Source organism: Gracilinanus agilis, chromosome 4, assembly GCF_016433145.1.
Source record: "Gracilinanus agilis isolate LMUSP501 chromosome 4, AgileGrace, whole genome shotgun sequence".
NCBI lineage: Eukaryota > Metazoa > Chordata > Mammalia > Didelphimorphia > Didelphidae > Gracilinanus > Gracilinanus agilis.
The window spans coordinates 82,652,325-82,680,040 of NC_058133.1; the positions used below are offsets into that span (position 1 = coordinate 82,652,325).

General features: G+C 34.2%; 1 protein-coding gene across 1 annotated transcript in view; it reads left to right on the forward strand.

Annotated features, from left to right (window-relative positions):
• HMCN1 (hemicentin 1) overlaps positions 1-27,716 on the forward strand; it is a 526,219-nt gene that overhangs the window by 421,947 nt on the left and 76,556 nt on the right. The window contains exons 69-81 of the mRNA XM_044672125.1: positions 3,520-3,716; positions 9,646-9,727; positions 11,072-11,208; positions 12,720-12,861; positions 15,003-15,147; positions 15,683-15,810; positions 16,139-16,295; positions 20,550-20,671; positions 21,383-21,547; positions 23,257-23,364; positions 23,939-24,076; positions 24,201-24,335; positions 26,418-26,687. Of these exons, the coding sequence (XP_044528060.1) occupies positions 3,520-3,716; positions 9,646-9,727; positions 11,072-11,208; positions 12,720-12,861; positions 15,003-15,147; positions 15,683-15,810; positions 16,139-16,295; positions 20,550-20,671; positions 21,383-21,547; positions 23,257-23,364; positions 23,939-24,076; positions 24,201-24,335; positions 26,418-26,687 (1,926 nt within the window). The remainder of the gene's footprint in view (positions 1-3,519; positions 3,717-9,645; positions 9,728-11,071; positions 11,209-12,719; positions 12,862-15,002; positions 15,148-15,682; positions 15,811-16,138; positions 16,296-20,549; positions 20,672-21,382; positions 21,548-23,256; positions 23,365-23,938; positions 24,077-24,200; positions 24,336-26,417; positions 26,688-27,716) is intronic.

Genomic DNA, 27,716 nt, shown 5'->3' on the forward strand with positions numbered 1-27,716 from the left:
TTGCGTGTGACTATTTGGTTCTACCTGCTCCAGTACTCTTGGACATCATGGTCTTTGGATTTGTACCTGTCCATCATTTCCTAATTTCCTATTGCTAGCTTCCACTTTCTCTGGTGTACTACCACTCAGAGAATTAGCTTATTTCAAGTCATCCTGGATGTCTGAGTTAAGAACATTTTCTCTTCAGGACCCACTAGAGGATCTCAAGTTATCATGTTATATAGTCTAACACCCTTGAGGCATCCATGTCTCAGCACTGACATTTCCCATCCCTATATTCATGGTCAGAAAGAACTCTGTAGGTTCCTAGCCATCTTTAACCTTTCTCGTCCAATAATTTCAACATTTTTGCCCCTGGTCACAGAATGTTGTGATTTTCACATGGCCCTGAAATAACTCTGGTCCATAATGGCAGGCTTCTGACCTATTTATTTGTACTCAAGCTGTCTCCTCTGCAGAAATTCTTATCCCAGTTTATGCATAACTCTATCTGTAATTTTGTGCAATTATGAGCTGGATTGAATGTGTTTACTATAATTTTTCTTTGGATATCTGATAATTATTCAGTTGTGCTTTTTTAGATCATTGTTAGAGTACACATGAAAAACTAGGGTCCTTGAAATGGAAATATTATTAAACATGTTTCTAAAATTTCAATTTAACAAATATTTTTGAGCAGTCAGCAAGAATGTATTTAAAGCTTAGAATGTGCCAGGCACTATGATATATTCTAGGAGAAAAGGAAATGAAAAAAGACAGTCCTTCCCCTCAAGGAGCTTGCAATTGAATGGAGGATACAATAAGCAGGATAAATAGGAAATAATTAATGGAAAACAAACACTAGAATTAAGAGGGATTGGGAAATTCTTCCTAGGGAGAAGAGAATTTTAGTTGGGACTTGAAGTAAGCCAGAGAAGCCAGTAGGCAGAGATGAGGAGGGAGAACATTCCAGGTATGGGAGAGAGAGTATATGCCCAGAGTCAAGAAATGGAATGTTTTATTCAGGGAACAGCGAAAAAGTCTTTGTCATTGGATTAAGGAATATGAGGTGAGGGGAGGAAAGAGGTCCTAAATTACAAAGGGTTTTGCATGTTAAACAGGATTTTGTATTTGATCCAGCAGATGATGGGGAATACCTGGAGTTTACTGAATATGGGTTGGGGAGAGGGTGCATTGGTCAGATCTTCACATTAGGAAAATCAGTTTGGCCCTGAATAGAGGGTAAATTGAAGTGAGGAAACACTTGTGGTAGGCAAAAAAAAAGAATAAGCAGGCTATTGCAATTTGTCTAAGTGTCAGGAGATGAAGGTTTGTATTATGCTAATAGCAATATCAGAAGATAAAAAGGGAGCATGTCCATGAAATATTGTAAAGCTGAAATCAACAGTCCTTGGCAATAGACTGGATATGAGAAATGAGAGTGAAGTCAAGGGTGCTGTCTAGGTTGGGAGTCTGCTATCTAAGAGGGTGTTAGTGTCCTTGATAAGTGATGAGGAAATTTGGAAGCAGAGGAAAGTTTGGTGGGAAATATAATAAGACCAGTTTTGGACATATTGAGTTTAAAATGTTTACTGGACATCCAGTTTCAGATGTCTTCAAGGCATTTGGAGATGCAAGACTAGAGGTGAGCAAATAATTTAGAGCTGGATAGATAGATTTGAGAATCATCAGTACAGAGATAATAGTTAAGTCCTTGGGAGCTAATGAGTCCAGTAAGTGATGTAGTTTAGAGAAGATAAGGGAGCCTAGGAAAGAGCCCTGGGGGACACTCATGGTTACAGGATGTGATCTGAATGGGGATCCTACAACTGAGACAGAGCAGTGAACAGATAAGTAGGAGGAGAATCAGAAAAGAATGGGATATTAAAAACCTAGAGATAGAAAAGTATCAAGGAGAAGAGGATGGCCAAAAGTGCCAGAGGCTGCAAAGAAATCAAGAAGAATGAGGATAGAGAAAGGGCCATTGGATTTAGCAATCTGGAGGTCACAGGGATCTTTAGAGAAAGGATCTTGGAGTGATCAATTTGAAATCCAGAGTGTAGAGGTTAAGAAATGAGTGAGAAAAGAGAAAATGGTGACACCTGTTTTAAATAGCTTTTTCAGAGAGTTTAGCCACAAAGGGCAGAAGAGAAATAAAAATGATAGTTGAGTGGAAGGATCAAGTGAGAGCTTTTTGAGGATGGTGAAAACTGGACATATTTGTAGGCACTGGATAATGAACCAACAGATAGGAAGAAATTAGAAATAAATTGGAGAATGAGGATGATAGTAGAGGCAATCAGTTGGGGGAGATGAGATGAATTGGGATCATTTGAGTAGGCAGAGATTGCCTTGCCAAAGAGTAATTCTAACTCTTTGTGTCAGAAAAAGATGAAGGATAGTGGCAGAAGGCACCTGAGTGACTTGAGATGAGGAAGACAGGAGAAGAGGGAATAATTTTCAGTAAAATATGAGGCAAGTTCTCAGCTGAGAGGGTAGGGACAGGGAGAATGAACTGTAGAAGATTTAAGAGGGGAATTAAAAGGTATGAAAGAACCACTGTGGAAAATGTGATAAAAGTTCATAAGAAGGTGCGAAGGGTTATCTAGCAGCAATGATGGCTCAGTTGAGGTTGTGTAATATAAATTTGTAGCAGACTCAATCAGAATGGTTATGTGATTTTCTCTACCTCGATTCAGCAATAATAGAATAAGAGCTAAGGCCAGTGGAAATTACTAAAAATTGAGACTTGGCAGGGGAAAATCAATGGTATGATAAGAGAGTCAGAAATCCAAGAGAAGAGAACAGGGTAAAGTTGAAGTGGGTCAATATGGGGAAAGAAGATTATAGCTAATCTAGGGATAATAACCTGGAAGAGAACCTTTTAGGGGTTGAGAGATTGATTGGAGGTCACAGCGTAGATGGAGAGTAAGATCTGGAATGGGAAGATGGCAGAGGGAGAGGCAATGGATTGTGGTCAGCTAAAGAGACTTCAGAGTTCTTGAATAAGAGATAATTCATGTGTGAGTGATGGCAAGATCAAAGGTATAACCATTTTTTAAATTCAAGACACTGTGCTAGGGACTAGAGATACAAATATGAAACAAACACTGCTTTTAAGTAGTTCATAATAGAAGTGGAGCACCTAGTTTTAAACTACTGCTGTTTTAAGTAAAATTTAGAAATTATGGGGTTGGTTCCTCTTATTTCAAGCATGTGCCAGCTTTGTAAAACAAACATAAAACTGGGTCTTAATAACTACAACTATTTCCGCTAACCAATTCCCATTCTCATTGTTCATCACACAAAAGCCCTCTATTTCAGTGTTGACTTTATTGACTTGAAATACTGATTTATCCTTTGTAAATGAACATCAATGTCAATAAAGAATAACATAAAGGACCTCTATTCCCAAGTACCTTATCCTAGCCAACTGAATAATTGTTTTTTTTCTTTTAAGTATGAATTTGGAAGAATTTTATCTGGGTTTTTTAACTCATTAATATTGTTTAAAACTCAATTTTTTTCTTCCTTAAATAGAGCCACCTCATATCAATGGATCAGATCATCCAGAAGAGATATCTGTAGTTGTTAATAATCTTCTTGAACTTTTCTGCATGGCTTCTGGTATTCCTACTCCCAAAATTACATGGATGAAAGATGGACGGCCCTTACCACAAATTGATGATGTTCAGATTCTTGGTGGAGGAGAGATTCTTCGACTATCTAGTGCTCAGGTATTGTGTTAGAATGTTGGCAACTGCATTTGCCCCTTGCTTTGGAATTCTCGTCTGTAAAAAAAAATGTAGAAAGATTAGGAATGAGTGATTTGAATTATAACATTAAAATAGCTTTGGATTTTGTTTTTATCAGATCTCAATAATACTCAGCACCTCTTCATTTATATGATGGGCTTTTGCCCTCATACAAAGACAGTGTCCCAAAAAGACAATGTTTCATTGATGATCACTAGGAATTATGACCTCAAGTAACTGCTTGGACTTCCCTTTCTGAATGGGTACCAAGAGTTGCTGGACATTTGCTATGTCACTTTACTTCCTCTAGGCATGAATTTTACAGCATTTCCTAGCCTTCTTGTACTCCTTTTACAAGTTGCAAGTTCTTCTCTAAGGGTAGGGATAGTCTAATAATAACTCGTAATTCTCTTTCATGGTTTATGCTACCATCTACTTGGATCCTTGGATCCTACTCTCTTTTGCCTCGTTAGCAAGTAACCCAAGTCATCATATAATACAAGTATTAATATGAGAACAATGGAAGTTACCTGATATGTTTCAGTTAAAGCCTGAATTTTCAACTCCCCACCTCTCTCCTCTTCTGTGTCATGCCACTTTGCTGGGAAAGAGGATACCGAGGAACCCAAGGGCTTTTGGAGGAGAATTAAAGCTAGCCTTCACAGTTTAAAGATTACATGTGGAAGGGAGGTTATCTCAGAATTCTCTAGCTCACCTGGTCTAACCTCTCTTATAGATTCTGCGCTCTCACAGATAGACAGCTGTATATCTACAGCTACTTATCTTGGTGCCTCAGCCAAATTCAAGTTGAAGTGCCTGAGCTAAGTGGCACACTGGATAAAGTGCTGGACTTTGAGTCAGGAAGACTCGAGTTCCAATCCTACCTCAGTTATTCACTAAGTGCCCTGAGCAAGTCATTTAACTGTCTGCCTCAGTTTCTCCGTGTGTAAAATGTGAATAAAATAGCCTAAAGGACTGAGATAATATATGTAAAGTGCTTTACAAGTCTTAAAGCTTTATATCAATCTAACTACTACTACTCTTTTTTTAATAAGCTCTTGCTCTTTTAATGAAAAAAAATTGTGATCAATTCTGTTATAATATGGATATATATGGATTAGGAACACTATTGATATAATAAATAAAAATTTAGAAATGCTCAGCTTTAAAAAAACCAAAAAACCTTTCCATAAATTTGAAAAATTAAAATTCGCTAATGTCATGAATTGCATTGACCTTTAAAAGCTCAAGTCATGCAAAGTCTATGTGTATTAACTATTTGAGGATGTAAATAATACTGAAAATGTACCTCTGGTGAATGTGGAAAATGCCATCAAAATTAAAAATAGGACAACATTGTTTAAACTTTCCTTAAGATACAGTTAACTACTACTACTCTTAAGAAGCAGGACTGAGATTGAAACCTAAATAAATCTTTAAACTCACAATTCATTTGCAAGTATTTTTTTAATATACAATTATAAACTACCTCTCATTCTGACTAAGTTAATTGCTAAATTATTTGTCTCATGCCTGTGATGTATATTAATAGCCTACACAGATTTAATATATATTTTGCAATAACAGCTGCTTTAAATTCTTTAGACAAATACATGTACAATTCCCAATTGAGATGGTTCAATTTCATAACAATATTCAATTTTTTAAAATTCAAATGCAGTAAATAAAATTTAATGTTGCTTCAAAATTAATTATAATAAAATTACTCTGCAATATGTAAAAAACAATATTTAGCCTTTTTTCATGTGTTGGCAGATGGAATATTATAACAATGCCTTTTAGTTCTTTAAACAGTGAAGAATCCCACACAACTTCTTTCTCTTCTCCTTCCTCATTTAACAGTCATGTTTCCTAATGAAATTAAATGTTCCTATCCTTTTTTTCATTGTACTTGGGGAAAAGGAAAAGAAAACTTGGTTGAACTTTCAAAAGTTTTGTTTTGCTTTTTCCTGTCATTATATAGCAAATACTCTTCAAATTCTCCTCAGGCTTCCCTTTTCTAACATCCTGTTTACTCTGGACCAAAAAAAACCCAAATCTGCTTAAACCATTAAGTTACCAGAATAATCAAAACAACACTATTCCACAATCAGTTAATCAACAAATATTTATTGAAGCACTGCTAATGTAAGGCATCAATGTTAGGTACTATTTGGAAAGGAATGTCTCATATGACTGCCTTTAAGGACTTTATTTGAGGGGGAAAGGTATATCCTGGGTTTGCCTTATCTGCCACCATCTTTGGATGAGACTCTGGGATGAGTGCAAAGCATGAGATCAGCGCATCCCCCAGGGATCCAATTACCCTACATATACACATTCTCCCTCAATCTCTAGGTTCTCAAAATAATAACAGATTCAGGCCCCTTGAGAGTCAGAGGCAGTGAGGATCCCTCCCCCCCCCATTTCCTTGCTTAGTCATCACAGAATCCAAGAAGATGAATGATTCCATCACCTGATCATTCTGAGTTCCTGGCACTGCAGAATCAGTCTTTGCTGAGGAAAAAAATATTCTCTCCATCTTATCTCTCCAGAAGCATCCCCATCTGCCTAAGGTCTTACCCCTCCACAACCTATATCTTCTTCCCTCCTATTCCATTGCATCATTGGAAATCATTATCAACAAACTGCCCTTTATCCTATATTCCATTACTTCATAGTCTATATTTTATCAGGCTATCAGAAATCTGGTTCTCTTCAAAAGTCATTTCATCTCTGTGTATGTTTCTTAATATCAAAAGACCCTTTTTTAAATGCCTCCCAAATTATTGGGCCAGAAGGAAGAATAAATGTATTCTTGGCTTCTCATTCCCAGTTCTAGACTATCCCTTTGCTACCATAATTCAGTAACCCTTCTTCCATTAAGATTCACATGATATGGCTTTGTAATATAATCCAACTCCTTTACACACTCACATATTGACCTTCCAATCATTCTTCCAGCTTTTTAGCTTCAACATTAGCCCACAGAATTCCCTACTTGTTGACATCATTCTTGCCAGTGAATGTCTCCTCAAATGCTTTCACCTCCAGTTCACTAGTCTCTTAAACTTCAATTTCCTTCATCTTTATGCTGCCTCAGCCACACAAGGATAGTTGAATTGACCATCAGCCACCGCCATTTTCCTGAATTCTGAAATTTCTTATTTTGATCATTGTCTCTTATCCTTCCATTTCTCCCTAGGATTTATCTTCTTAACCCTATTTTTCATATTCATGAATTCTAGTTCATATAGCCTAGTCAAAGCTTTCTTTCTTCCTGTCAGAGTCTTGACCCTATGGTTGACTAGTTCAACCATCTACTATCAATTACCCACTGAATTTTTGCTTTATGGTCCTATAATCATATTTTTTTGACAAACCAGTTATGTGGGTTACTTCCACCATGTGGCCCTCTCATCAGGGTTAACCTCTCTATTCATGCTTTTGAGCCCATCTCCACTTGGAGTTTCCTCCCTTAATGACATATTTATGAACTGTGCTTTCTTTTAAGAGGTCATTAGTCCCCATCCCTCTTCTATTACTAATCGATATGTTCTTGAGCAAATAATTTCTCCTTTTCAGGGTCAGTTTCCTTATCTACAAAATGTAAAGATGAGATCAAACTATCTCCAAAGTCTGTTCCATCTCCACATTTATGGTCTTATTTTCTTTATTGCCCTTGGCAACAAAATGCAGCTAACTCATACTTCCCAAGAAGTGCTTGTGAGCTGTCCTATTTAGCTTTTGATTCACTTTGTCTTTCAGTTTTATTTATCAGATTCATCAAATATCAGAATTCATTTATTCACTTCCTCCAGTAATGAGTCAACTCACTGTACCTCTCATGTTTAGTGTACCAACAACTAAGTTAGTCATTATATGTAATCTGCTAAATCATTCATTTATCCACTATTCACTTTTCTTTCACTCAGCCACCATCATGGAAGAAAGGATAGAATGCTCTGCATAGATAGGAGATGTTTTGACATTTTCTTTTTTCCCATTGATTGCCGTGGAAAAGGAATCAAATCATCAAATGATCTGTCTACTGGTGATGATCCTCTTCATATTTAGCTAAGCTGGTCCTCAGAAAGCTAATATATATCTAGGATTTAACTCAAAGCTTTTCCAGAATAGTAGAATCTTTTAGAATGTTAATTTTTCTAGTATAACTGGTAAGAACCCAGAGTCACCTCCATATTGTGTTACTATTATTTGTAGAGGCAATTTTGGTAATATATGTGTAAAAACAATATTTGGTTTTATTAAAACAAAACAACTTTGAACTTTAATAGAATCTGATATTGTAAGACTTTGCCAACATTCTAAAAAAACTACAAAATTTGAAGTTTTTCAGTTTCAATTCCACCAGGATTTATTGAGTATCTACTGTGTGCCCAGTGTAATGCTTAAGTGTTATATTCAAAGAGTTTGTATTATTTTAGTAGAAATAAGACTCCTCCAAGGAAAAATTCACATGTCAAGAGAATAAAACAGTTATGTAGTTGGGTGCCAAAGTGCTATTTGGGATAGTAGGGAGTAAGGGGAGATCGGGAAAGAAATAATTGATGTTTGCTAGAGTTATCAGGGACAGTTTCATATAGAACATAGAACTTTAGTTGGTAGGATTTGGAAAAGAAGGAAGAAGACTTTTATAGGCACAAGAAGTATCAAAGCAAAATCAGAAAGATGAGAATAAGCATAGAATATACATTGACCAGGCAGCTAGGTAGCTCAATGGATAGAGAGCCAGGTCTAGAGATGGGAGGTGCTGGGTTCAAATGTGGCCTCAGACACTACTTAAATATGTGACTCAGGGCAAGTCACTTAATCCCAATTGCCTGGTCCTTACCATTCTTCTGCCTTGGAACTAATGCTTAGTATTGATTTTAAACAGAAAGTAAGGGTTTAAAAAATGTGATGTGCATAGACTTGACCTGTTTGGACAGCAGTATAATGATAGGTAAATAGGTAAATAGGGACCCATTTATTTAGTACCCTGAAAGCCAAGGGGAAGAGTTTATTATTTATTCCATGGATAGCAGAAAACCAATGTAGTTGAGTGACTTGGTAACAGGTAACGCACTCTAAAATTCCATCTAAACAATTCCAAAAATCCTACTCTTACAGTTCTCACACTCTCTGAAGACATAAGCTTTCCTAAATACTTCTTTGTAGATACATGAATTTGAATATAAGAACAAAATAAAATACCCAGTTTCCCTAGGGAGTACTTAGATAATAAATGAAAGCAGTGTTCTCTACTTATTCAATATAAATTATTCACTGAGAGAAGAATAGCTCTTTGTAGGCATTTATATATACAATATATGCAAACACTATTTAAATTAGAATTTGAAAAGTTAATAAAAATCTGGATATTTATAACTTATCAAACATTTTTAATGAAAGTTTTCATCTTTTTTTTAAAATATCTGGCATTGTATAATTTTCACTGGTCTAAGACTATGCCAAAGACATTAAATTACAACATGTCTCATTGTTCTAATATGTATGAACATATATTATGAATGCTCTATGTTTACATATACATTTTATTAGTATTTTATTTTTATAATCTCTACTGCTATTCTCCAACTTGAATTTTCCCAACAGACTTTAAAAATTTATATTATAAACTATAACAAAATCTCAACAGAAGCATATAAATTACAAACATTTATGAAATGAAATATTGAAATGATATTGTAACATAATATAACTGGGTCTCATTGGCGGCTTAAAGGGATTCTTATATGTGGAACAGAAACCTAAAAAGCTTGAATTCTTTCTTCTTTTGATAATCATGCTTTCTTCAGGAGGTTTTTGGAGATTTTGATTGTTCTCTTCCTGTTTTTATCCGCTTTGGATATATTTTGTGTACATGATGGAATCCTTTTTCCTGTAGGTGGAGGACACAGGAAGATATACATGCTTGGCATCTAGTCCTGCAGGAGATGCTGATAGAGAATATTTAGTGAGAGTGCATGGTAAGTTTGCTCTAAAGTCCTAAAATCATTACATGTCCTAATTAGGCTAAAAAATTTACTATAACTTAATATAATGTTGTTTATTTAATTATTTTGTTAATTTTTGTTAATATTTTGGTATGCACTAAGAAATTTGCATGTTCATATTTAAAATTTTCCCTTTTTCTTTACTTGTTTGATTCTGATATTCTTTCACCTAGTCCTTTTTTGAATGACAAACATGGGGTAGGGATTGGAATAGTCACCCTGAAGCCAAGCTGTTTTGCTCATTCTTTACTGCATAACTTGGGCTCTAAAAAGCCAGCTAGGAAGAGGAATGCACTTGACTTCAGGTTACAGTTCTGTCTTTGCATGATGAAGTAACAGACGTGAATTCCACACTCATATTTTGAGGGTTGGCCGAATTGGTTAGAAAAAATTAAATATGATTTGATGTGTAATACTAATTAAGGTGAGTAGATATTTTTCAGTCTACATTTTTATTGATAGATATTGATTCTACATACTAAAAATACCATATGATACTTGTAAAATTAAGAGTTTATTTTTAATGAACAAATCCTCTTAGTAACTTAATAAATTCTAAAATGCCTTCTGGTTAGCTTATGTTGTATTTTTCCATTGACCAAATGGTAGGCTCCCAAGGCTAGTAATATTTTTGTAATAAAACAAAAAGTAATATGATGATTTCTGACAATAATTTAGAATTTTTCTAGTGTAGATCTTCTTGATGTTTTTCATGTCATCAACCCTTTAGACATTATCTCATAATGTTTTCAAATTCTTAAAATAAAATATATAGGATTACAAAAACAATTATATTGAAATATAGTTATAAACATATTTTAAAGAAACACATTCACAGACTCTAAGTTAAGAACTCTTCATCTAGTGCAAAAAAAAAATGACCTAAGAATAAGGAGACCTCAGATCTTACTCTGATTCTGCCATGAACAGTGGAATTTGGGGACAAATTGCTGCATCTTTGTGCTTTAGATATCTTTGCTGGAAAATGGGGATAATAATACTCAATCTGCCTCACAAAGTGGCTAAAGACTATGTATGAAAAGACCCTGAAACGTAAAAAATGTTATCCAAGTACAAGTCAGAATAAATTATTTGGGAGCAGCTAGGTGGACACTTCCTAGTTGTGAGATACTGGGCAAGTCACCGAACACCAACTGCCCTGCCCTTACCACTCTTCTGCCTTGGAACCAATACTCACAGTATTGATTCTAAGACACAAGGTAAGGGTTTAAAAAAAGAGAGAATAAATTACTTTGTAAGTTGCCCTATATCCTTTATTTACTATGAGGTTTTTAATGCATTGGTTGTCATTTGCAGTACCACCTAATATTGCTGGGACCAGTGATCTTCAGGACATTACTGTGTTACAAAACAGACAAGTTACACTGGAATGCAAATCAGATGCAGTACCCCCACCTGTAATTACTTGGCTTAAGAATGGAGAACGGTTACAGGTAAATTTCATAAAGTTTATCTTCATAGGCATTTTGTTGAGGAAAAAAAAAAGTCAGGCTACACATCAAACTGATCTTACCTTTGGGTTTTAGACCACTCACTGGAGCATCCCCAAAACCCTTAAAACCAACTTGGGTTCAAAAGAATTGGATGCTAGCCCCTGAAGGAAAAGGCATTTACTGAATTCTCTAGTGTCCCTACCACCCAGGAGTTGATTGACATTACAATTGTTCATGTGACATTTTAGAGTTGGCTTGATTCTAGAGAATATGATGCTCTGGTCTGGAATGTTCTGATTTTATCTTAAGTATCAACTGTGCTTGATTTCTCATTTTTCTTCTCTTTATTCTTCTTCAGTCCTATGAACAAATGTCAAAATTCTATTAATAGTATGTTGAAGGAAAGTGAACAATAAGATGGAGGGCAGTATCACTTGTTTTTGTGGGTACATGATTCGGGGTTTTGGTTTTAAAAGATTGCTCTATTGCAAAAATGAATAATATGGAAATAGGTATCAAGTGATAACATTTGTATAACTCAGTGGAACTCTTATCGGCTTTGGGAGGGTGGAGGGAAGAGGTGAGAGAAAGAAAATGAATCATATAAATGTGTAAAAACATTTTTTAAAGTAAATAAATTTAAATAAATTTTTAAAAAGTCTTGAAGTGTCTACTAGACAGACACAAAAGGAAGCAATTTCATCTGATGAAAAGTCACAGACAGCAGATTAGGTGGTCTCGGTTCTGATTGTCCTTTAGACAATGATCAGTTAAGTCATCATAGATAAATCACAAACTTCTAATGACTTGTGTCTTTCATGTGAAGTAAATAATGTCTACCCCTCTCCTGCGAGTGATTTAGTCAATTAACATCCAGGAGAGGAATTCATAAACATAATAGAGTATTCATCTCAAAGTCCCAAAATTCTGGTCTTAGGTTCTACCTGGGACATATACTAGCTCTATACTTATGGGTAATTCACTTAATCTCTCTATAGCCCTAGGCAACTCATTAAGACTATATAACTTTATATATAACTATATATATAACTTTGTTAATATATAACAATATAAGTATATATGTCTATATAACTATATATGTATATATCACTCTATAACTCTCTCTATAACTATATGTGTGTGTGTGTATATATATATACATATATATATATATATATATATTTATGTACACTTATATGTGTGTATGTGTGTGTGTAACTATGTCCTGGTTCCTAGCCATATTCAGCATACATGAAATGAAAAATCAGCTGAACTGATGATGTGAGGACTGCGTTCATGCTAGTTCTGTATCGGGGGAGTGAGCTTTCATTGGCTCAAAATCACAGATTAGCACCATAAGTTTTACAAGTTTCAGTCGGGAGAAAACATTCATAAATTTCACAAAATAACTTTATCTGACCTAACTTCAGGCTTTTTTATTGTGTTAAAAATGATGATATTTGCATATTACCTAAATTACTATAACAATATGTTTTGTTTATTGAATTTAGGCAACTCCACGAATCCGTATCCTATCTGGTGGGCGATACTTACAGATCAACAATGCAGACCTAGGAGATACAGCCAGCTACACCTGTGTTGCAAGTAATATTGCAGGAAAGACTACTAGGGAATTTGCTCTGACTGTAAATGGTAAGAAAAAGCATCAACTTTGCCTACTTTTTGAATGTGGTCAAATTTTTTCCATAATAATTAATAGCAAAGATATATTTTAACATTTTATACTCCAAATGAATCAATAAAGTTAAATTTCTTGACACCAGAAATTCTTTTCTATGTAGTGGTCATATTTCAGGTGAGTTAAATATAATGAAAATCATTATTAGAAGTGTGAGTTCTGTAAACTGGTACCCAATCCCAAAGAACACTGTATCGTGCTTCTCTTAGGAGTAGCCCTAGAATTCTTCAATGCAGGGCCCTTCAGAACAAAGCCTTTGAAGAAGGTGTAAACGCAATCCTCACATCATCAGTTCAGCTGATTTTTCATTTCATGTATGCTGAATATGGCTAGGAACCAGGACGTAGTTACACACACACATACACACATATATAGTTATAGAAAGAGTTATAGAGTGATATATACATATATAGTTATATAGACATATGTACTTATATTGTTATATATTAACAAAGTTATATATAGTTATATATAAAGTTATATAGTATATATAACATAAAGTTATATATAGTTCTATATACAAAGAAATTGTTATATTAACATAAAGTTATATATATAGTTAAAGTTATATGTAGGCATATGTATTGTTATATACTGACATAAAGTTTTTGTAAAAAATATAATTACAGTTATATGTAGACATATATAGTTATATTGTTATATATTAAGATAAAATTACATAGAGAGAGTTATGTGTAGAAATATATAGTTATATTGTTACATATTGACATAAAGATATGTATATAGTTATATACAGACATATATAGTTATATTGTTATATATTGACATAAAGTTATATATATATAATTATAGTTATATGTAGACATATATTGGTATATGTTAACATAAAGTTATATATAGTTGGTTATATATAGACATATAGTTATATTGTTATAAATAGACAAAGTTACATATAGTTATATGTAGACATATATTGTTATATAGTTATTTATTAACATAAAGTTATATATCGTTAGACTTATATATAGTTATATTGTTATATACTGACATAAAGTTATATATATATAGTTACAGTTACATGTAGACACATATAGTTATATACATATATAGCTAGTTATATATAATTATAATTCTATATACACGTATACATAGTTACAGTTATATATATTATATATAGTTATAGTTACATAGGTATAACCATGCCTAGTTATAGAATGTGTGTGTGTGTGTGTGTGTGTGTGTGTGTGTGTGTGTGTGTGTGTGTGAAGTTGAACCTGAAACTAGTCTTTGTGGACTCTGAGATGAACATTCTATTATGTTTATGACTTCCTCTCCTGGATATTAATTGACTAAATTGCTCTGAGGAGAGGGGTAGACATTATTTATTTCACATGAAGGACATGAATCATTAGAAGTTTATTATTTGTCTATGATGAGTTAACTGATCATCGTCTAAATGGGAATCAGAATTGCATTTTTTGGTTAAAAGGAAATAATCATCTTTTAACAGATAAAATCCAAAGACTAAGCTCTGCCAACTTTCAGGAAGAGGATATCAGATTTTCTCCCCCAAATAGCCCTTAGATTTGTAGCTTGTGCGATTATACATGTTGATGAATGACAATGCAGCTTATGTCATTCATGCCAAAATTCAAATCTGGGTTCTTTGTTCCCAGATGAACTCAGTATGTAATAAAGTGAACTGCACTGAGACTAGAAAGATTAGTCACAGATGTGTTTCTTTAAAAATCCCACTTTCTGTTCTTCATTTAAAGAAAAGTTGTGCCAGTGTCAATATTTTCAAACCATTCTTTTGGCCAGCAGGAACATGAAATATCATCTTTAATTTGCATCAGGCCAAAGCTGATTTTTATTGAAACTTCTTGCAAGGAACTAGATTTCTCACATGATATCAGAGATTTAAAGTTTCTCCTTTGTGTGGTGAGACCCAAGGTATCTTGAGTAACACAATCCTTAACTTTCGGAACTATAAACTGATTCTATTTCCATGAACACAAATCAGTTGCAGACAAATCTACATATTTAGCTCAAAGTTTACCTTGTGATAACTTAACCTTTTCAAGACCTTAAGTGAAAATGTGTTTCTAGTTTTAATTGAATGTTTTCTGTGCAGTTTCTCCCACCATAAAAGGTGGCCCTCAGAGTCTTGTTGTTCACGTAAACAAATCAGCTGTTCTGGAATGTGTAGTTGAAGGTGTACCAACCCCAAGGATTACTTGGAGAAAAGATGGAGCCATTCTAACTGGAAATAATGCCAGGTAATATCGCAAGAGATAATTAGTTTAAAATAGCTACAGTTCTTCAATTGCATAAATACTATGAGATTAGAAGTATGAATTCTTGAACCTTTGCAAAGAGTATTATTTTTAGCCCATTTTATATTCAGAACTGCTATCCTCTTTATTCTAAAATATTCTAAAATGGAATTATTGTAAACAATTATGTGCAGTGCTCTGAATATGTTCCAGGTGAATTGCCAGAGCATAACAATGAATCTCATGTTTAAGATCATCAACTATAGGCCCATTTCCTTTGAGATTTGGTAGTCTATTTGCATAATTCTATTACATTATTATAAGTTTATCCAGCCCAGAAAAGGGTTCAGGACTAGGAGAAATGTAACTAAAAAATTTACTCTGATGGTAATAAAATAAGGGATGTGTGGAAATAAGGAAAATATGGAAATACTGGAAAAATGGAAAGTAGGAAAATGAGACTAATTCAGGACACTTGGTGTGTATTCTCCTCAGCCTACTATGAACTTGACAACATTTGTTTATGCCTTTATTTTAGATATTCTGTCTCAGAGAATGGATTCCTTCATATTCACTCAGCACATGTCAGTGACACTGGGAGGTATTTGTGCATGGCCACCAATGCTGCTGGAACAGAACGCAAGCGAATTGATTTACAAGTCCATGGTAAATATATATTTATAAACACCCAGGAATTGGAGGTTGAATTGGAAAACTTCAAGGGTTTAAATTAGTTTCTATTTTGTGATGATAATTTCAGGAAACCCTGACATTCTGGGATATTTAAGTATATCACATTTTATAATAAATAATCAAGGATTTTTTCTACTGTGGTTAATGCCATGAGCTAAGTATACAAATTTATAGAACTTTATTACCTGGCTAGCTAAAAATAGAAGAAAAGAAAATTAAGTATTTGGAGTATCAAAGATATAAGGAAAATCTGAGTATATTCCATTGGATTTATTCCTAATTTGGTGATACATTCTTTTAGTCCCTCCGTCTGTTGCTCCTGGATCTACCAATATTACTGTTACTGTTAATGTTCAAACTACTCTGGCATGTGAAGCAACCGGAATCCCAAGACCATCAATAACTTGGAAGAAGAATGGACAATTTCTTAATGTGGATCAGAATCAAAATTCCTACAGGTGAGAAATATTTCATCCTAAAACCTCATTTTCCTACTGCTGTGTAGGGGAGGGAGATGAAGGGAGAATGGAAGAGAATTTAAATCTTTATCCATGACAACAGAATAGAAAGTACAGGACTTGAAGAAAATCAACTTTTAAATACTTTGCAGAAATTTTTCTTAACATAGAGACTACTTCACCTCCATGTAAAATTTGTATTTCTGTCGAATTTTCCTCATGGCCAGTGATTTCTTATTTTTCAAGTTGAATACCTCTTTTTCTCAATCCTCTTCTTTCATAATCTCTGCAGTATTTGACAAGACCTTCTCCTCTTGTACACTATTTTTACAAATCTCTGGTCTTTAGGTTTTCCCCCTCCCTGTCTGACCTCGGTTCTCAGCCTCCTTTACATTTGTGACTTATCCACTATGCATGTGCCCAAGGTGCTTTCTTGGATGCTGTTCCCTTTTTTATTTAATCTTTCTCAAGTATCATTTTTGTGCCTAACACTCCAAAACCTATATACAATGGTATGTAAATTATTTTAGAATGAAGAAATTTAGATATGGTCTCTTTTCGTGACAACAGTGGTCATGCATGTGTGCTTCCACTGACACTAAGCTGGCTCAGAATCTTTGACCTGGATCAGATGAAACCTGGTTGAACTGATTTCACTACCTTTAGTTAATTCTCTTGTCAGCTGAGGGCTGAATTTCATGCCAAACATATGTATGGCATCATCTCTTTGGATTTCATTGATCACTTTTACCATGTTTGAATTCTATTCTATGTTTTTTAAGAATGGTTATTACTATAAGCAAATATGCAAAAATTATAGCTCTTGCTGTAAGTGCTAAGAGCATATTTCAATAACAAGATGGTGCAATGGATCCCTGGAATGAGGAAGACTTGAATTAAAATCCAACCTCAGACACTCTATATGTGACAATAGAAAAGTCAATTAATCTATATCTATCTCAGTTTCCTCATTTGTAAAATGGGCATAATGATAACACCTATCTTCAAGTATTATTTTGAGGATAAAATGAGATTTGTATAAAGCATATTACAAATTTTAAAATGCTTTATAAGTGCTAGCTATTATTCAGTGGCTATTGGAGATTTTACAGAGATTATTAATGTGGAGGAATTCTGCATTTCAAAAATCACTCAAACCTGCAATGAAATAGAATGTCACACTTGTAAAGGTGAAAATCAATGATTGGACAATGCTTTTATGAAATTATGTGGTCACCAATATTTATTATATCTCAAGTCGGAAATTTATTTACAAAAGAGAGGGGAAACAATAAAGTAGAAAAATGTGAAGGAGGTTAGAGAAAATACCTATACTAGTCCTCAGCTATGAGGACCGTTGGTGAGTAACCACTGTGACCTCCTCCAAGATGGAAACTAGTCTCTCCAGAAACTGGGAAAGGAATCAGCCCTTTTCACTCACCCAACGAAGTAGACCAAGAGTTAGAGTCTAAGCTGAAGAGGAGCTCCAAACTTATGATCCACAGTGTCCTGCAAAGCTCCCTCAAAGACTCTCCCCAATAAAAAGACTATCTCCAGAAGAAAATCTCTTCAGACTATCTTCTCAAAGATAATATCCTCTGATGGAGTTTGGTGACTTCTTATTTCCTCCCCTCTTCAAAGGGGCCAATCATAGTTTCCAAATTGTCTAATACTGCCCTGAGGAGTGTCTGTGGGATAGACTTCTCACCTTCTGAAGATCAATTTCTCATCAAAAAGGTTCACAGTTTCCTGGTTAAGCAGTTTCTGAGGGGGTGAACTCTTAAAAGAATTCACAAGTTTCTGACTGATTGAGTTACAAAAAAAGGTGGAGCTCTCCAAGTATCTTACTGGCATCTCACCTAGCACTAAGTAGGGTGTACAATCTTTTGTTGATTCAATTTAAAAGGTAGACAAAAGAGAGTTAATTCTGTCTTCAGTCTAGTGAGGTACTAAGTAGGGGTACTTTAAGTTAATGTTAACCAAAGTGTCAACTTTAAGTAGGCAAAGAGAATAAAGGATTCCCTTTTCACAAGTGTAAACTCAGAATAGACAAAGAGAACAAAGAATTCCCTTTCACAATCCCCCCTGTGATCATTTTAAACTATAATAGAGAGAAGAGGGAAATAAAAGAGATAGAGAGAGAGTGAGAGAGAGCAAACCAATGTTTCCTAGGTGCATTGACAATAAGCCAATTAGGGGGCAGTCCCCTGTGGCATACAAGTTTACATTCAAAATACTTGCATTCAACCCCCCAAAGTTCAATCAGTTATACTCCAAACTTTATGCTGGATCTTCTCATGCTCTGGAGGTTTCTTCAGACATCTTCATGATGGCTTTTTCGAACAATTCATCTGCTAGATTCAAAGAGTTCTCAAGATCTCTTTACTAAAATGTTTCTTTCTCAAAAGTTTTTTTTAGTTTTATGATAATTATACAATCCCTATGACAATTATGCAGTCCCCCCCTTGAGGAGGGTGATGCAATCCCTATGACAATTATACACACTGAAACTTAAGGGAAAGTTAACCTGAAAACTAAAACCACCTGCAAAAACTGGTATGCTTCTATCAAAGAGCTTGATTAATACTCTGAAAACAAGAAAAAAAATTAGAAAAAGGTGTCAGCTAGAAGAATTATTATCCATCCCTCTAGAGCAGTGATGGGCAAACTTTTTAAAGAGGGGGCCAAAGGAAAGGAAGTGCTCATTTGTCAGTCTGTTTCTAAGGCAACTCTTTCCAAGTTTCATTGTGTTGTATCCTACTCATTATATTCGTTGAGTTAGGAATAATGTCGAGCAGCCAGATAGAACATTTCAGGGGGCCTGCATCTGGCTGTGTGCCATAGTTTGCCCATCACTGCTCTAGAGTATAGTATAGACTTCTTGAAGTGGGAAGAAGAGTGAGAAGATTGGGAGGACAGAAAGAATAGAGTAACTGCCTAACCTTGGTCATGATGGAAAAAAGAGACTTGTCCTGGGCAAGCAAAACTAAAATTGGACCATAGAAGATTGGGAAGAAAAGTGTAATTTCACTAATGACACTCCATTTTTAGTTAAGGTTATACTAAAAGCATTGTTAGAAAAAGTCCAGATAAGTCTGTAAGATCTGTGCATCTTTGTCAGGCTTTTAAAAACTCACCCCAAAACATGTTTTGAAACTTTTTTACTTCTAGGGGGCCCAAAATTCCCCACTGAAGAAATCATGAACTCTGGCAAATATATTCAGGTTCTGCTAAAGAGAATTTTTTCCAGAATTGTAGAAATTACAAATGGAGACAGATTACTATAACTTAACTTTGAACCATGTCACACATCACAAAAGGCTGAGAAATAAATCCAAGAAATGGAGATAAATATGTTTCAATGGCCTGGGATCTTGCCTTATTTAAACTCCATCAATAACCTGTGTGCTATGATCAAAGATATATTTGGAAAAATGGACTGTTGTCAAAGGTATCCTTAATATTCAATATCTTCATGATGATGAATTAAAGAATATCAAAATTTTCTGAATTCAGTGCCATAGTGAAAAACAGTTTACTGAATCAAAAAAGGAAGCATATTATATATTAATTTTTTAAGTATAAAAGGTTATAAAAGTTATTTGGTTAGTAAATTTAATTATTTTATTTTGTCTCAGTTAATTCTCATACCACTATCTTCTCTTTTGAGTTCTAATGCCATTTGATTATTAGATATTTCATACTAGGTGTTACATGTTGTTGCGCTGTTGTTCAGTTGTGACTGACTCTTCCTGACTCCATGGGCTATTCTGTACATGGGGTTTTCTTTGCAAAGATACTGGAATGATTTGCCATTTACTTCTCTAATGGATTAAGGCAAGCAGAGGTTAAATGACTTGCCCAGGATCACACAACTAGTAAGTATATGAGGCCAGATTTGATTTCAGGTCTTCCTGATTCCAGACCCAGCATTTTATCTTGAGCCATCAAGCTATCCACTAGTTGATTAGTTGACTACATTATAGTTTTGTAAAGAAAGTGCTTTTTATTATTAATAATCATGATGAATCAACTTTGAGTGCAAAACTCCAATTTTTCCCATTTCTTCTAGGCTAGCAGTTAGAATCTTTATGGGTAATGCTAGGACTAATTGAAAATTTTATTTAATAATGAAGTTGACCTAGAGGAATCTAAATGTTTTAACCAATGCCTCATGAAATAAAAAACTCTAGGAAATTACTAAACGATTCATTATGTCTCAAGTAACTCAGACTTTTGAAACATCTCTTCCAGGCTGTTGTCTTCTGGATCGCTAGTTATCATTTCACCTACTGTGGATGACACTGCAGTCTACGAATGCACAGTATCAAATGATGCTGGAGAGGATCAAAGAACCATTAGTCTCATTGTACAAGGTATGACTTTGTCAGAATAAATACGAAGACATACTTTATTATACCTAACATTTCATCAGAAGCCTTTCTGGTCTTCTCAGTTCTGTAGTCAAATAGCATTCACTGTGAAGTGTAATGTTGGATAAAGTGGAACATACAAGTTTGTGAGGAAAGAACACTATCTTTGAAAAGATTACTTAGAATAACTAGAAAGCAGTCTGGCAGAAAGTAAACAGACTTAACACCTTATATTCCATTCCATATTACATTCCAAATGGATACATAAACTTAACAGTCAATTCAACAATTATAAATTGTCATACAATTTAACAATTATCAAACTATTAGACAAAAACTGATCACATATCTCTCACATCTAAAAGTAGACATGTATTCTTACCACAACAAGAATAAAAGGCACTTGTAAAAGTTAAAGTAAATAATTTTTGTTGCATCAAAATGAAAAGTATTAGCATACATAAAATTAATGCGCAATTAAATCTTTGTGATTAGGGTTTGGTATCTTAGATACATAAGCAATTAATAAACATATTTGAGCCTATTAGCCATTCCTCATTAAATAATTGGTCAGAGAATATTAATAAATATTGCAGTCAAATAGAATTCACTATAAAGGAAAAAGCAAAAGCAAAAGCTGCATATTTGTGTTTTAGAAATTTGTAAAAACTTTGAAAACACTGATAGTATCATTTCTTTTTTCTTATTTTTTAGTTCCACCTTCCATAGCAGATGAGACAACCGATCTCTTGGTAACTAAATTGTCTCCTGTAGTGATTACCTGTACTACTTCAGGTGTACCACCACCCTCAATTCACTGGTCAAAGAATGGAATAAGGCTGCTTCCAAGGGGAGATGGCTACAGAATTCTTTCTTCAGGTATTACTTCATGCAAAAAAAATTGATTTCTATGATGGTATTGAAATATCTATAGTGCCCGTGGTTTATGTGACCTTTGTCAAGTCACTTAAACTCTCTTAGTTCTAGTTTCCTCATCCATAAAAGAAGAGTACCTTCCTCATCTGGTTATTGAGAGAATCAAATGAGATAACATAACTAAAGAACTTTATAGACTTTAAAATACTATATAAATGGTCTTTTTTTTAAATTCATCCTCCTAACTTTTTATGACCCCATTTGAGGTTTTCTTGACAAAGATACTGGAGGAAGATTGCCATTTCCTTCTCCAGCTCATTTTATAATTGCATAACTGAGGCAAACGGGGTTAAATAATTTGCCCAGGGTCACACAGCTAGGAAATGTCTGAGACCATATTTGAATTCTGGAAGGTGAGGCTCCTAACATCATCCACTGCTCCACCTAACTGCCCAATCAATCAGTGACTATATATAATAGCTTTCTTTTTTATGATAGTATTATATACAGAATAAATGCAAAATAAACACGAGGGAGTTGGGGAAGGAAGACAGTAGCAGTAGTGAGAGATCAGAAAGATACTGTTTGGGGGGCATCTTGAAGGAAGTAAAGGATTATAAGAAAACAGTACATTCCAAACATAGAGGAAGGCCATGTAAAGACATTGAGATAGAAGAGAGAGTATCATCTAAGGAGTTGAGAAGTCAGTTCAGCTGAACAGTAGAGTGAGAAATTAAGCAATTTCTAAATAATGCTGAAAAGACAGTTTGGGCCCAAGTGGAAGAGATCTTTAAAAGTCAAAAGAATTTATATTTTATCCAGGAATAAGGACATTTAGAGTCTGAGCAGGAGGAGGGACATGATAAGAACTGGACTTTAGGAAAATCACTGGCAACCAGAGTAAGATAAAGAAATGGGATAGGGAGAGCCCAATTAAAGAGACCATTGTCAGAGTCCAAGCAAGAGGTGGTGGACTAAAGTGAAGTGGTTCAGTGCAAGAGATATTGTGGATGTATAACTGGTGAAATTTGGCAATTGACTATATTTATGGGGGCATATGGGAGGAAGGGGTTGAAATCATGCTGAGATTACATAATTGATAGACTAAATATGCTATTAACCCTTGACAAAACTCCCTGAAGGGGAGAATGTACAGAAAAATGGAGGGTTTTTTTAACCTTTTTTAAATAATAAGTTCTCCTTGGGGCATTAATGGTAGAAAATCAATCAGGGAAAGATGATGATAATACACGTACTATCTCTCACAGGTCTTTTGAGAGAAAAATATTTTGTGAACTGTAAGATTCTCTATAAATTATTTTAATTTTTATGAATTCTATAAGTTATTTCTTAAATTATTCATTAGGTACTATGTTCAGTGAAATGAATGAAATTTATATATCAGGATTAATCAGGCACAGATATAATATGGGAATAGAAAAATCTCCTTTTTCCTCCACTTGAGGGTTTAGAAGACTTCAAAGAGATGAACCACTGGAGAAGCTGGCAGAGTAGGAACCCTCCAGGATACATTTGTTCCTGAATAGATAAGCACTCCCCTAAGCAGAAGGACTGGAAATATTATTAATTTGGTTGCATGGCAAAGTGTTTGGATATAAATGAGATGTGATCTGGATAGGACTGCTAAACAAATTTGTTGTATTGCATCACAGCATCACAGTCAATATACATCATGTGCTTTTTCTCTCCAGGGGCAATTGAAATAACGTCTGCTAAATTAGACCATGCTGGAAGGTACACCTGTGTTGCCAGGAATGCAGCTGGCTCTGCATATCGGCATGTAACCCTTCATGTTCAAGGTAAGGGAGGCCATTTATGCAGAAAATGCCCTCTTATTTTTTAATAATTCTGATCATTCTTGAAACAGTATTGCTGTCCAACATAGTAAAACTTAATTTATATTTATGCTGGGAAAATTCATTTTAAAGTTGACTAAAAAAATATAAAATGATAAATTACAGAATAGCCCCAAGGTTTTTATACCACTAATGTGCAGTAGAAAGATTTGGAGTCAAAGAACTTTGGATTATATAACCTCTTTGGCCCTAATTTCTCATCTGTAAAAGAAAAGAGTTAGACTAAATAGCTTCTAAAGCCCTTTCCAACTTTATGTCCATGGTATTCTGATCAGTTGAAAGACCTTTTCCTTTTTTGACTATGAAATCTGTTCCTACTTATCTTCTGTTGCTATTTTTTTTATTAGAAACTCACTATACTGGCAGGGCACTGAACATGCAATGCGGTCTTTGTTTTTTTCTAGAACTGCTCAATTACTATCCTCCAGAATTGTGAAGTCAGATATGACTAATTCCATGTCCACAATCAATGTTTATTTCAGTGCGTTCCAAACTTTGTATCATTTGATTTTCTTAGAGCCTCCAATCATTCAATCCCAGCCAAGCAATCTAGATGTCATTCTGAACAATCCAATTTTACTGCCGTGTGAAGCAACGGGGACACCCAGTCCTGTCATTACATGGCAAAAGGAAGGCATTAATATCATCACTTCAGGTATCAGTCACAGTTTGATACATAGATAATCAGTCCTTTACAATTTAAGAAGTTGTTCTGTTTTTTTTTTAATTAGAAAATATTCTAAATCTTTGTTTTGTTTTTTTTCAAAAATTTGCTGTAGGAGAAAGTTATACAGTTCTTCCTAATGGTGGTTTACAAATCACCAAGGCAGTTATTGATGATGCTGGAACTTATATATGTGTGGCTCAGAATCCAGCAGGTACAGCCCTAGGCAAGATCAAGTTAAAAGTCCAAGGTATGTTTCTGGGTTATTCTTGTATTATGTAGATTTTATTTTTTTACTAAATATAATTAAAAATCATATCATTGCTCCTTACCCAAAGAATTAAAAAATCAGCATATAACATTTCATTTTTCCTGACATCAACTTTATGAAGTAGGAAAGAAGGGTGATATCCATATTAGAAACTGGAAAAATCATATCATTTTTGGAATAAACTGAAGTCTCAACAGTCAGTACAAAGTAATCATTGTGTCCATATCTATTAAAGTACAGAATATATGCTGAAGGGTTTTTGCAGTTTTAGTATAGAAGACATTTTAAATTATTTTTAAAAGAATTTTCCATACAAAATTTTCTTGGACAATTGTCTGACCTGTCATCTTGACTTTTGACTACAACTGAGTGTTTTCAAGTAAGTCCATTCATAAGACTCATGAATATGCAGGCAATTCAGATAATTTATTAAAGTGTTTTTTTTATTTTAAAGTCAGACAAAACAACCTTTTGACTGACTACATTTAATTCAACTACTAAAAATTTTTGTAACCTTATTTTTCCTTTCTTTTGCATTGTATCAATCTAGAAGAAAGCTGAAGCCTTAAGTTATTAGGAAGTTTTATAGATAGTTGAGATTAAAATGAATTTGTTTTTATATCATATAGGTATAGCTTTCCTTCAGGGAGGGTCTTGTGTTGAAATCAGTTTTTTAGCAAAACTAGAGATGGATCCTGAACTACTTAATTTGTATTTGCCTATTGTAACCCAGAATTTGGCACAGTGCCCCACATAATATATACTTGCTGACTAACTAATTTTAATATAATTCTTCTGATGAATTTCCCAGGCATTATTGGTCTCATTTGCCAAGTAATTATAATTCCAATTTTCTTGAATAGATCTTTTGGTTTCTTATTATTCTTCAGTAATTATTAATGAAGGAAAACTAACCAAAAAATCACTGGGTTTTTTGGACTGCGAAGTAAAATGTGAACATTTTTCTCGTTTTCATTAATATACTTCAACATTTTCTAAGTTTTGCATGCATTGAACTGGAGCTGATTTTGTATCTGGGACATATCTCATCCTGTGTAGAAATCCTTATAAATATATTCTCAAGCAATGGGATTACAAAGCACAAACCAGAATCGATAATTCAGAGTTTCTGACTAGGTAATTCAGTTGTCATTATTCGACTCTCCTATAATAAATATTGTTATAAAATATTTTAGGGAAAGTCTAAACTTCCAAAGAAAATATAAGCCATTTCCAGCTTGGTCCACTGATCATAAACTCTCCAAAGATACATTTTTCCATCATTTATTCATTATATATTTTGAAAATGTCTAATATGGTTTAGTATAAGATTCTAAAATAAAGATTATAGAAGTTATAAACTTACAGTCAAGTTAGGAAAATCAGACTCATATGAAAAATAACGATAAAGAGGAAAACACTTATTACTACAATTGTCTGAGTGTTCAACAGGAAGTGCTCTGGAAATTCAGAAGGGGAAAGATTACTTCAGACTGGGAAGATCAGGGAAAGTATTCCACCAAGAAGGAGTTGGAATTTGATTTGATCCTTGAAAGATAGGTAGATGAAGACCAGAGGGGGAAGGAAGAAGGGAAGGACAATGCAGATTAGGACATTATAGTGAGGAAAGTGATTTGGAAGAGATAAAAAATGTTGTTCTATTCAAATCTCCAAAGAGTTGATAATGGGTGTTAAAATTAATATTTTTATCAGATGACAGAATAAAATTTGTAAATCATCAGAGGTATACGCACATATTCTATAACCTGAGTTAATAGATTATTTATTATATATTTGTGATCTTTTCTTTAAAAAGCTTAGTGATACTTATTTGCTGACCTAAAATAAATTAATTTTTATGTTGGAACAAAAATAATAGCAATAGTTCTCATTTATATATATATGTATATATATATGGTACTTTAAAGTTTGCAAAATTTTTACACATTACCTTATTTGATTTTATTGAATAAAATAAATATGCAAATAAACAAAATGCAAAATGTACATGTATCATTATTTTGCTCAAAAAAGAAGTTTAATTCTATAAATATCTTTCAGTTCCTCCAATCATTCGCTCCCATCCAAAGGAATATGTCATCTCTGTGGATAAGCCTGTTACTCTGATGTGTGAGGCAGAGGGCTACCCACCTCCTGACATCACCTGGCACAAAGATGGGCATGAAGTGACAGAATCAGTTCGCCAGCGAATCCTTAGCTCAGGGGCCTTACAAATCGCGTTTGCTCAGACTGATGACGCGGGGCAGTATACATGCATGGCAGCAAATGTGGCAGGGTCACAAAGCTCAAGCACCAGCCTCATTGTCCACGGTAAGTTGTTCTAAGATGAAATTGCTGAATCAATGATACATGTAAAACCCAGGGGAATTGTGTTGGCTAAGGAGGAGTTAGGAGGGTTTGGGAAGAGGGAAAGAACATGAAACATGTAACTATGAGGAAATACTCAAAATAAAAATAAAAATATAATTAAAAAAAGAATATTGCCTAGGAAAAAATAAATTAAATTAAAAAGATACTAAGGGGGAAAAAAGATGAAATTGCCATAGGCTGGTTCATTTTCATGGCAAAAAGAGAAAATGATTAGTATTTTTTTAAAAGGTATAAGGCAGATTATTAAGTGTGCACAGGAAAGGATGGGTAGAATGTTTTTATATCAGCTTGTTCTTCATAGTTCCCCAGAATTTATAAGTTTATGAGAGAGAAAGAATTTAGTTTTGGAGTCCTCAGATTTTCCCAGTTTCCCCACCCTTTTGTTTTCAGTAAACCTCTCACCCCCAATTCAAGAATGAAAGGGAAAAATTCTAGAGAATATCATGCATATACATATAATAGATAGAGATTAACTTCAATAAAATAAAATAGCAATTTACCAAATATTCCCTATACATATTTTTTTTAAATTTACCTTCTGTCTTAGAATCAATACTAAATGTAGATTCCAAGGCAGAAGCATAGTAAATCCCAGGCAGCTGGAATTAAGGGACTTGCCCAGGATCACATAACTAAGAAGTATCTTAGCCAAATTTGAATTCAGAACCTCCTGTCCCCATACCTGGCTCTTTCTCTCCACTGAGACACCTAACTCTTTGCCACCCCAATATACTATCGACAACTTTCTATAACTCCCTGAGAGATTAGGCGCCCCAGGTTGGGAACCTGTGACTTGGTAAAAAATGATCTGATATCATCAGTCACTTTCTGAATTATTTTTATATATTTTTGTCTTATAATCGTATCTGCTATTTGATTAGACTCTCAGAATCTTTGGGAATCACAATGAACCCTCTTATCACTGTCCTACCATTATATCTATACACTAGTCATAAAAATCAGACTTCT